General features: G+C 47.5%; 1 protein-coding gene and 4 non-coding genes across 6 annotated transcripts in view; 4 read left to right on the forward strand and 1 right to left on the reverse strand.

The window, feature by feature from the left end:
• LOC124478250 (F-BAR and double SH3 domains protein 2-like) overlaps window positions 1-12,156 on the reverse strand; it is a 30,108-nt gene that overhangs the window by 17,201 nt on the left and 751 nt on the right. Inside the window, exons 2-3 of one of the 2 annotated variants that reach the window (XM_047036469.1) lie at window positions 10,223-10,320; window positions 5,781-5,826 (exon numbers count right to left, since the gene is read on the reverse strand). In XM_047036469.1, coding sequence (XP_046892425.1) covers window positions 5,781-5,826; window positions 10,223-10,320 — 144 coding nt within the window. Of the gene's footprint in view, window positions 1-5,780; window positions 5,827-5,978; window positions 6,154-10,222; window positions 10,321-12,156 lie in introns of those variants that run through there. The other variant, XM_047036470.1, reaches the window with a different exon arrangement.
• Window positions 4,858-4,931, forward strand: trnat-agu. Its single transcript has one exon. It is a non-coding gene; the product is annotated as a tRNA-Thr (tRNA).
• On the forward strand, window positions 7,034-7,106 carry trnam-cau. Its single transcript has one exon. It is a non-coding gene; the product is annotated as a tRNA-Met (tRNA).
• On the forward strand, window positions 7,390-7,463 carry trnat-agu. The gene has a single exon. It is a non-coding gene; the product is annotated as a tRNA-Thr (tRNA).
• On the forward strand, window positions 7,596-7,673 carry trnat-agu. Its single transcript has one exon. It is a non-coding gene; the product is annotated as a tRNA-Thr (tRNA).

The following is a 12,156-nucleotide window of genomic DNA, read 5'->3' on the forward strand; positions in this document are numbered from 1 at the left end:
TCTAAAACAGTCTTAACCAACCCTAACAACCGAAGCACATTTGTCCTCACTATACGGCGGAGTCCTCCTCCCTCTCTCCTCCGCCCTTCTCCTCTCCCCCCTCTCACCCATCATCCCTCCATCCGACTCTCCGTCTCGCAGATGGCGATTGAGGACACGACGCGAGCCCAGATTCAGAGGGTCTTTGGTTGGTTCACTACCCCCAGGGTGGGGGGGCGACGACGACACAGCACTCTACTGCCCAAGCCCAGAGGGTGAGCTCCATACTGGGACACAGTGTGTGTGTGTGTCGCCCCCCCCCCCCACCCCTCCCCCGTCCCGCTGGACAGAAGGATGTGATTGGCTGTTCAGAGCGACCGTGATTGTCAGGCTGACAGACTCAGAGTGCTGTGGAGGCAAAAAGAAAACTAGCTGAGTGGGGGGGTGTTTGCGTGTGTGTCCTTAATTCTGCACCGTGCTCTTAAGATACTGTGACGACTGGGAGATTGAAAATGAAACCATTTTCATTTGTTTCCTTTACACCATTACAAAACACCATTAAAAGCGGGTAGTTGCCACGGTGACAAGATTGTCCTTCATGTGTGGTCTAGAGACACTTCACTTAAATACAAACACACACACACACATACACACACACACGTGGTGAGAGCCCACATACACACATGCTTCCTGTTTTTGTCCAGGCCAGAGGGGCTATGAGGGCATGCAGACAGCAGGATATCCTTACCAGACAAGAGGGAGGGGGACAGGGGGAGAGGGGGACAGGGGGGGGGGGAGGGAGGGAGGGGGGGGGGGGGAGGGAGGGGATGAGAGAGATGGTGTTGGGATTGACAGTTGACTAATCAGACAGTTTTCTTCCCAGTCCAAATCGATGAGGAAGGAAAGCTATGAGAGGCCGTCGAGGGGCAAACTACTGAGACACTTCGACATGCACTCATCACTTGTGCTACCCCATGAAACACTTGGACACATCCACTCATCAGTTGTGATACTGCTGTACTGATATCATGCCAATACATCTTGAAATAACACATTCAAATATGTAATTTTCATGAGTCATTTGTTCATTTAGAAGAGAGAGTAGCAGGATTTGGACCAACAGAGGAAAGTTCCTTTCTTCCTCCTCCAAACCTCATCAGACTCACTCACCTTGTGGCTATCTCTCCTCTCCCCTGCCCCCCCCCCCTCTTTCTGACTCTCTCTCCTCTCCCCTGCCCCCCTCTCTGATTCTTTATCCTCTCCCCTGAGCCCCCATCTCTGACTCTATCTGACTTCACAACCCATCTCTCTGTCTTTCCTCTCCTCACCTCTCCAAACCTTACTAATTCAATCAATACACTGATGTGCTTCCTCCTCCTCTCCTTTTCCCGCCTCTCATATTCCCTCCTCTCCTCTCCTCTCCCCTCGTACCCTCCCCTCCTCACCTCCCTTCTATCCTCTCCTCTCCTCCCGTCCCCCTCTGCTCTGTCCTCTGTCACCTGCAAGGACTGCAATAACACCCATTTTACCGCAATCCTTCAAAGAAGGAGACCATGGGTGAGTGTGTGTGTGTTAGTGCAAGTAAAGTGCATATTGGCTTAACCTCTACAATAAGCAGAGTAAGCTGTAAGACAGAGGGAGAGACACAGAGAGAGAGAGAGAGAGAGAGAGAGAGAGAGAGAGAGAGAGAGAGAGAGAGAGAGAGAGAGAGAGAGAGAGAGACAGACAGACAGACAGACAGACAGACAGACAGACAGACAGACAGACAGACAGACAGACAGAGAGACACAAAGAGAGAGAGAGAGAGAGAGAGAGAGAGAGAGAGAGAGACAGACAGACAGACAGACAGACAGACAGACAGACAGACAGACAGACAGACAGACAGACAGACAGAGAGAGAGAGAGAGAGAGAGAGAGAGAGAGAGAGAGAGAGAGAGTCCGAGGTGTGTTAGAGGTAGCCTGACGTTGTCATACTCATAATTCTAGTCAGAATATGAGTCTGATAACTCTCCGTTGGGCTGTGAGTATGGGGCGTGTTTCAACCGAACTCGTAAAAAAATGCCTCTTCGCTAAATTGGATAGACCTACAACCAATCAGAGCAACGTATTATGTTGTTTGTTGAAAACAAATTCAACCCAAGCACTCTTTGGTGACGTGGTTGATAACGTTACTGTTGATCGTCTGTCCATCATTGTATAAAGCCCGCCCTGACAATTTGATTGGTCCGAACAGCTTCTGTTCGGACATACTTTTTCCCAAAACTAGCGATCCCAGACCCAACTTCCCGACCAAATTGTTTTGTGGGCGGGGCTAAGTTGGCCTGGCAGCCAGGCTATGTTAGAGGAGCCGGAGAGAAACAATTTGCGTCCGCCTGTGTGTGTGTGGTTGTGGGTGTGTGTGTCAACATGCGTGTGCTTGTATGAAAGGACAACCATGGAGATCACCATCTCTCCCAGGCCCTACAGTCTGTCAGTGTTGGTCAGCTGGCCTTCTCTGTGTACCTGCCTTCAGTCTGTCAGTGTTGGTCAGCTGGCCTTCTCTGTGTACCTGCCCACGGCCTCCACATTCAGAACACCCCCTCCGCCGCTCTGTCACGCTCGGAACTGCACCAAACACGCTCACTCCCCACAGTCACAACTCTGCTCCTCCCTGTCGACCTGTCGCCCTCTGTCTCTCCCACGCGCCCTACGTCATCTACGCCATCTTGGCTCACCGTCATGCTAACGTGGACTCTTGGAGGGGAAAGCCTTCCAACGGAAACAAAATGGGCCTCTCTGTGGCTGTCTGTTTGCTTGTGGGTCCACGTGTCTGTGTGTGTGTGGAGAGGTTGGGCGGGTGGGGGACCAGTCTAATTTGAGTGTGCTCGTTCACGTGCGATTGGCTTAGGACAGGAGCGCCTATCAGACAGTGGCAAAGCCTGTCACGCTACAGACAGTCGTTTATGCAAATGAGCTGCCGTTACAGCGGAACGTGGGAAGAGAGGAGGGAGGGAACCGGGGGGAGAGACGGAAGGAGGCGGGGATCAAGGAAGACGGGGGCGGGGGGGGCAGGGGAGAGAGAGAGGGAGGAAGGGAGAAAGAGAAGGGGGGGGGGGGGCACGGAGGAGGGGGGGGAGACGGGGGGGAGAAATCGAGGGGAGAGGAGAAGGGAGGCAGGGAGGGAGGGAGGGAGGCGGAACGCTGCACTGCGGACCCAGACAGCAGACTGCTCTCTAGACGGGAGGAGGAGAGAGACTCACAACAGTCTGGGAGCGGGAGACACCATCTTCCTCCTCATCCTCACCCTGGCTGAGACACCCGGGGCAATTACACCGTGGTTTCACAACGACACACACGCACACAATGAGCAAAAAAAGGGCACGCGCAAACACACCCACTGCCCACCACACAAACACACACACACACAGACCTTATTTGGCCATTTAGAGCAGTCTGATCCTACCACAAAACTATTCCAGTTATGCCTGTATGGGGAATGGGAGGAATAACACTGCAAGGTTCGGTACCCTTAACCACACACACACGTTGTGTAGGAGGGTTTTGATTGACAGCTGCTAATTAGAGATGGTGTTCCCGCAAGAGTAGACTCCTGTCTGACACACTGATAGGTCAGAGGTCAAATTACAGGGTCTCCCTCGTTCCCAACCTCATCCTCCTCCTCTGTCTTCCTCTGTCTCACTTCCTATTCACTGGTTGGTCTAGCAACCCCCCCCCCCCCCCCCCCACCAAACCCCCCTCATAGGGTCAGGTAGGGGGAGAGGGGGTAAAGGGAGCCATTGGGCCAGTAGAACAGAGGGCCTGTGATAGCATCTCTACACTGTGACCTCATCTGGTTGTACTGGCACTGCTCTGTGTACCCACACAACTGGCCAAGTGTCTGATAAAGAGAGGGATGGAGGGGGGTGGGGGAGAGAGATAAAGGAGGGAGAGGGAGGGAGGAAAGAAAGAGGGAGAGAGGGAGGGAAGGTGGGACAGAGAAGGAGGAAGAGGGAGGAAGAGGGACAAAGATGAGGGTGGAGGGGGAGAGGAGGGGGCATACAGACAGACTTGCACAATCAGGAAGAAATCCATTATTCTATAGAAAGGGTACTACTGTTGCTAGGCAACCTGTCTTGCAGAGGTGAAGAAGAGACGAGGGTACACTGTCCATTATGGCACACACACACAGACACACACACACACACACACACACACACACACAGACACACACCCGCAGTGATACACACACACACACACACAGACATACACACACACAGACAGACATACACACACACACACGCAGAGATACACCCACACACACACACAGACACACACACACTGTCTGAGCCTGTATGATGTCTGGCTGTAGACTTGGCTGAAGAGGTTTTGGTGAGAAGTTAGCTGTGTAGACCATACTTAAGGTGAAAGACACAGTTTTCCTGTTCAAACACAGGAACATGTTTCTGGGTGATGTGTCACTGTATCCTCGACAACGAGACAAAGAATTCCCCCCTCTCTCTTTCACACAAACACGCATTTCCTTTTCCATTATCGCTCCTTGTTTTATGCTATACTCCTCCTCTCCTCTCTTCCCTCCATCTCTCCGTCCAGAAGTGCAGTGTGTGTGAACCTGCTTCTAAGGATGATGGGGCCAGAAAACAATGTTTATTTGTGTGGACAGCTGCATAGCATGGAGCGGTAGGAGTGTGTGTGTGTGTATGAGTGAGTGTGTGTACACAGTGAGCTCATGCATTGCGTCATGATGTGAGAGTGTATGAATGTTCCCAGTGTTGTTGGGAAGTCTCCCCACCCACCCAGCCCTCCCTCTTGGATAGTCCAGAGGTCAGTCAGGACAGAGTAGGCCAACAATTAGCGACAAAAAATATTGTCCCACTACCTGGCGCTGTGGCTTAGTTGGTTAAAGCGCCTGTCTAGTAAACAGGAGATCCTGAGTTCAAATCTCAGCAGTGCCTTTTATAATGGGTCAATTAGTTTAAAAAACTTGCCAAATAGTTTTGACATCTCCCCATCTGAATGTTTGAATCAGTGTGTTTAAGGAATAATCCTCGTAATGCAGAGACACTGCAATTGTATACATGACCTAACTTACGCAGCAACAGCTCACTTGATTTGCCGTTTAACATGTTGGACTACAGCTGGACTACGTGTTGGACTACAGCTGGACTACATGTTGGACTACAGCTGGACTACATGTTGTCTGTGTGTCAGAGAGATGCTTACTTGCAGTGTTGGGAAAGTTCACTTTCTACATGAACTAGCTCAGTTCATAGTTCACACATTTTAAAATGATCTAGTTCAGTTCATAGTTCATAATTCAAAATGTTGAACTAAGTTCAAAGCTCCCAAAAAAACGAGTTCAGTTCTTTTTTTCAATATGTTACGAGCCATTATTTTTCAAAATTATTTCCACAGCCCATATAGAAACACAGACGGTGCGGCGGTGCGACACTGGTGGCTACCGTTGCCAGATTGAAATCTCTATCTGTCTGCAATTCCGCTCTCGGCCTCTACGCAACTTCGGCGCTCTCACACTTGCCAGGCATAGACAGTAGAATAAAGCACCCGCAGCGATTGACTTGTTAGGCAACCCTGGATACAGGACTGTTAACGGTGTGTTTTTCGCCAGGAAATCTGGCACCTTATTGAACAAAATTAAAAAGGGTGAACAGACAACAGAATGAACGCGTTCACAGTATGTTCATCAGGCAGTAATACAGTACGTTCAGTTCACGTTCACCAAAACTATGAACGAGTTCATGAACTTTCGTTCAATGAACGCGTTCAGACACAACACTGCTTACCTGTGCATAGTCCCTTTCCAGCTGTCCCTTCTTCAGGCTGTAGGTTCTGGAGTGAGAGAGACATAGAGAGAGAAAGAGAGAGAGAGAAATATCATTCCCATCGAGGCCTTCCATAAATTATAGCTTTACTTGCAAAGGCTGATTTTGTAAGTGAGGGTTAGTGTGTGAGTGTGTGTCTGGGTTTCCATCAACAGCAACCTTTTTACTGTAACAATCATGATAGTAGTGGAGAAGAGTACAGGAGAGATGAGAGGAAGAAGTGATTGGCCCGGCCTGTTCTGTGTCTCTGTCTACATAAACGGACTCAGAAACCTCATGGTTATGCAAGGCAGGAATTTTTCACCACCCCCTCCCCCAGCCTGCTCCTTCCCTCCACTCACTCTCCCACTGCCTTCAACCCTCCCCAGTCCCAACTCTCCCCTCACTGTCGCCTCCTCCCTCAAAAATCTCCCAAACATCCGGGCAAAGGGACCTCCCATCTCAACCCAGGAATGTACACCAAGGTGGAGATACCGCTACACTTATCTACCACAGCCGCGGAAAAGCCAGCTGAGGTAGACAAAAAATATTCTATAAATACATTACATCAATTAAACCCTATCTGCGGCACATATTGCCCCTGTATATATTACCCAACCCTAATAAACGGTATCATAATGTTATCATAGCCTAATACACAACACCCTCACATGACCAAAACCATCCAGCTCTCAAGTGAGATAATCTCGCGAAGACAACATTAAATCTCACTTTAAACATAAATGACACCATCATTCCTCACATCAGGCTAATTTAAACATTTCAAAACTGTTATTGCATCCTCCATTTTTTGGACAGAAGATTTAAGTAAAAAATAATAATTAAAAAAGAATCGTCTCGCGAGGTCTGGGACCCTTATCTCGAGATCAGCTCTCCAGGTTGCTGAGGGTGCAGACTGCTGACTGATTTCGAATACGCGTGTTTTGCAGAAAGAAAGTCAGAGGGACGGCGGGATGAAAAAAGTGGAAGAACAATAATCTACAATCTCCTACACAATAATCACACACAGCCCAAGTAGAAACGGCATCAAGGTTAGAGTAAAATAAGAAGAGATGCCGCTCAGTGTTGGCTGAAGCGTGTGTAATTTGCTGACATATTGCCGGAAGAGAAAGCTTAAATAAACCCTCATCACTAAACCTGAAATACCTCTCTCCAATCAAGTACACATGCTATGTTCACGTGATGATGTAGCATAAAGCTACTTAATGCTACCCGCCTCGTTGGCGCAGTAGGCAGCGCGTCAGTCTCATAATCTGAAGGTCGTGAGTTCGAGCCTCACACGGGGCATTTTTGTCGGCAGATATTTGTAATAATATGTAAAAATGAAACGTACAAATACTTGTACTTGCTAAATTGGTACGTCTGCATCAAGCCATAACTATATGATGGCAATTTTACAGGTCAACAGTATTTCGCAATGATTTTACTTTTCGCATTTGTAAATTCAAAATCTTTCATGTTCATGCTCAAAGAAAGCCGCGTGGAAATGTAATAAATATAAGAAGTCCGAGGTTTAAAATATAGACATAGTTTAGTATAAAGTCCTGCTCTTACACCATTGTCACCACAAGGCGCTGTGGCTTAGTTGGTTAAAGCGCCTGTCTAGTAAACAGGAGATCCTGAGTTCGAATCTCAGCAGTGCCTTTTACATGATTTAAGTTTGCGTGGAAGTTTTTGCCCAGTTCAAAGAACTCATCTGTATTAGTGATATTACCTACGTGATACACAATCTATACGTTGTTTACGGACCCCTAAACGATTTTTCCTTTACAACTTGGCGCTGTGGCTTACTTAGTTGGTTAAAGCGCCTGTCTAGTAAACAGGAGATCCTGAGTTCATATCTCAGCAGTGCCTTTTTCAGACAGACAACTGTAGAAATCACTAGCACACATCCCAGTGCTGAGATGAATATCCGTATGCTCTTTCATTACAAATCCTTTTACACCCTCCACACTTTGTCAAATAAGCTCTTCCTCACTCCTCCCTTTCTCTCCCTCTCATTTTCCCTTTCTCTTGCTCTCTGTCTCATACTCAGATTCTCACAGGGATCTCTGGACATGTCTCAGCCACTCACACCACTGTACTATGCTACCACGGTTACTTCCGTGCAAATCAACATAAACAACCAATAAGTCACAAGCCATCTCACACCCAAGCTGTGTTTGTGCGAATGTGCGCACCCATATGCTTTGTGGTGTTTGGATCCCATTTCAAACGCCGACTGGATTCGATTGGATTCAAATAAACAAATGAATATGGACCGGACAAGTTGTCCTCTCAGCTGTTTTTCCGTCCTCCCTCAGTATCTGGAGAAACAAGCCTCTCTCTGATCTCTGCGGTCAGACACAGCTCTCCAGAGAGACCCCTATTGCCTTGCCCCTTCCGGCCATTTCAGCGTGTGCATGTTTGTTTGCGTGTGTATATTTTAGTCTCTGTGTATCTGATTCAAGAGGCGGTGTCAGCATCAGCAGTGGAGGCCAAAACACTCCAGATGAGACCTGCATATGACTGGGTCTGACAGAGTGTACTTCAGTGTTCCGGAGTGGGTGCCAGCTGTTGTTAAGTGTATGCGTGAGTGTGTGTGTGTGTGTGCATCAACAGCAAAAGCAAAGAGAGGGGAGGATCAGCCATGGGAAAAAAGCTAGGATCGATGCAGCACTAAACTTGCACAGAGATCAATGGAAACGCCAATTCGACCATGGGTCAGAGAGGGAGAGAGAGAGAGAGAGAGAGAGAGACAGAGAGAGAGAGAGAGAGAGGCAGAGAAAGAGAAACAGAGAGGGAAAATAATGTTTTGAGGGTCTGTATACAGAGAAATGTGTACACGACAGGGCGCTGGGAGTTCTGACTGCTCTGGGATCAGCTGGGAGTGTCTGAAACAAGTTTGTGTTGTGTAGGTGTGTTTGTGTGTGTTAGGGCTTGTTTCCAAGCTTGGCTGGACAGCAAGAGTGTGTGTGTGTGTGTGTGTTTGTGCGTGCGTGTGTAAATACAGCAGGGCAGACATAAGGGAATGGCAGATTTAGCAGGATTGGGGTCACTAAGTTGACTCGAAAAGTTATTCCTCCATCGCTCCCTCTTCCTCAACCCCTTCTCCTCATCCCTCTCATCCTCACCCTGCCTCTCAGTCCCTCTCCTTGTTCGTTCCCTGTCCACCTCCTCTCTCTCCCAGGATAGACAAAGCCTACTGCTATGAAGTAGGATGCACCTACAGAGGTGTGTGCCTGTGTACTGTATGTGTATATGTGTGTGTGTGTAAGACCTTTAGACTTGTCTAAAGATGTGTTTTGTCCCCTGATTAAAGCCGGGACCAGGATTAATTAGGGTAAACAAACTCAGAGCAACTTTGGGGTTTAAGAGTTACATTTAGTCATTTAGCAGACGCTCTTATCCAGAGCGAGTTCATATCTCCAGCTTTGGGGAGGAAAGTGTATGTGTCTGACTGTACCGGGTGTGTACACCCTCTAAAAGAGAAGAATGAGAGACTACACAAATAGACTGGCTGTCATGAGAATGAAACAACAAAAACCAAAATACCATTTCAGGGTATACTGACGTGTTTTCCCGACCCCTTGTTCATGGAAACAATATGGAGAAAAAAAACAATTGTCCAAGTTCTGGGTTCCAGCGGGCATCTGCTGTGTTCTTCTGTTCCGAACGGAGCCGTAATTCGGTGGTACGCTGCAATCTGTTCGATTGCAGATGGAACTGCCCAAGACGTGTGTGTGTGTGTGTGTTTGGCGTGTCCACGTTGTCATAAATAATCAGTGCCTCGTGTGCACAGAGATCTGAGAGTGTGAGAAGTAGCTGGGCTTTCCTCTTCTGCCAAACTCAGAGGGAGAAGTGTGCCAGCAGTGCCACTAGACACTCGTTCTCTCTAACTCACTCGGTTTCTCCCTCTCCCATTCTCTCTTCCATTCTGGATTTCTCTCTTTCTCTCTCTCCTGATACACACACACACACAGAACTTTACAATACTGGACCAAAAAAATGCACATTATCATTCAATGAGAGCTTGAGAAAAGACCAAAGGAAAAAAGAAAGTGTGGTGTCTTGTTATGACTTCCAGCTGTGGAACAGTACAGACAGAGCGAGAGAAAGAAAGACAGAGAGACTGAGAGAGCAACAGAGAAAATGAATTGAGAAAGTAAGTGAGAGAGAGAGTGAGAGAAAGAGAGAGGGGAGGGGGAGAGAGAGCGTACAGGAAGGCAGCAGGAAATTCCTTCGTCATATCCCGGATCTTTATTCTTCCCCCCCAAAAAACGAACGGGAATGCTCCAGTGCTCCTCCTCCCTCTTCCTGGCGTACTCAGGCTATTCTTCTCTCCCTCTCATTCCTTTCTTTCTTCTGCTTCCTGCATTACACCTGCATGAAAAGATAGTAAGATAGTGTGTGCTTGTGTGTACCTCATGTCTTCCAGTAGGTCACATTCCGTCTGGTGTTTCAGGTGCAGTCTGGTCATCTGCTCCGTATGAATGTTCTTCATCTCCTGAGTCACTTTTACCTGGTGGTGTGGAAACACATTCACAATCAGCACGACAATCCACCCAGACTGACTCCTGTCGAAGCAGTTAGGAAGCCAGTCTATTAACTTCAGTCGGTTCATTTCAGTGTATTTTTTACACAATGTCCCCAAAAATCTAACAACTTGTGTACACACTCTCAATAGTGGGATAAAATATTATTGAGAACTTCACTGGCAATAAACAAAAGTGTTATAGACCATGTGTGATCCCTAACAAACAAAAACAACAGTCATTGGCAAGGTCATTGTCCAGAATCAGGAAAATTCCACCACTATTCACTGAGTAACAGAATGAGAGATTCATGACTGTTCCAGACCAAACAACAACAATCCAGACACACAACACACACACTCATGCACACACACACACACACACACAAACAAAGTCAGTAACTGTGGTCTGGAGACTAGCTTTCATGTCCCCTGCCTTTGAAGATAAGGAGGGAGAGGTCAATTGAATTATCAGAGAAAACTGACATCGTCCCTTATTTTACTGATAACATACCACAAAAAAAGCAAAGAGAAAGAGAGAGAGAGACAGACGGACGGACAGAAAGACTGAGAGATTGAGAGAGAAAGGGGATAGAGGGATAAAGAGAGAGAGGAGAGAAAGAGAAGATAAGAGAGGAGAGGAGGAGAAAGAGAGAGGGAGAGAGAAAGAGGAGAGAGAGAGAGAGAGAGAGAGAGAGAGATATATTCAGCGTAGTTTTTCCAGGGTTCATTTATTGGATTTCTGAGTGACTTTCCATGTGGTGCCCGTGCACAGGAGTGACCAGGTGCGTAGCGCAGTAGGACAGTAGACAGCAGTACAGTAGGGCCGATTAGCAGGTACAGCCTGACCCAGTGACATCATTGTGGGTGCATCATTAGCTCCATTTGCTCTAAAGTAGCAGACAGCAACACAGGCTGATACAGAGGTCATGATTGGGGGGTTTGTGTCTGTGAGTTTGAGAGTGTGTACGTGTGTGTGTGGCTCTTATCTGACCACACTGGGAGTGGCAGCTACAGTATGGAGGTCTCTCTCTCTGTGAAAGAACATGCAGAGACGTGTTCAACATTGCTACCTACCAAAACCAGCATGTGGCTGAGCGGTGCCTGTGTGTGTGTGTGTGTGTGTGTGTGTGTGTGCGTGTGTGAGGTAAGGACATGATGTGACACGTTCTAGTTTGTCTAGAATGTGCAGTAGGCCCAGGAGCATTTAAGCGGCACCAGGGAATAACCGGTAATTAACGGAAAACCGTGAAGTGCCGGTAATTGGTTATCGGACGCTGCTATGCGCACAGATTTATACCAACTCCCATTACAGACATCAGAGGACATGTTATGCAATCAAATCCTTGAATTGTCCATCAAGCTGTTTGTTACAGATATAATGTCACATTGGTTTCCTACAACGATCTACTACTAAGTGTGTGAAGTGTATGTCTAAGATGTGTCTAACGTAATGTGCTACATGACTAGCCTGTGTGTCAGTGTCAATTAACTTGCACTGACCGGCCCAATATTAGTCAGGGAACGCGTCACATGAGCCCATTGTTATCAGCCAAAATGTCTTGAACAATAGGGTGTGTAACCTGCAAGACTGCTAGTATTCCGGACGCAAAAGGCTAATATTACATACACTATGAAAAAAAAGGTTGTTCATCTATCCAGTCAATCAAGCGACCGTTGTCAGTACATTCGCCGAGTCACTCACAAACAAACCTGATCAGACTGAACAAGACGCAACAACACCGCGATCTGTCAGAAATGTGACATGTCGCTAGGAAAGCAAGCATACATTGTTATAATCATAATCCAGACATAGCACGTCAA

Source organism: Hypomesus transpacificus, chromosome 15, assembly GCF_021917145.1.
Source record: "Hypomesus transpacificus isolate Combined female chromosome 15, fHypTra1, whole genome shotgun sequence".
Taxonomy (NCBI): domain Eukaryota; kingdom Metazoa; phylum Chordata; class Actinopteri; order Osmeriformes; family Osmeridae; genus Hypomesus; species Hypomesus transpacificus.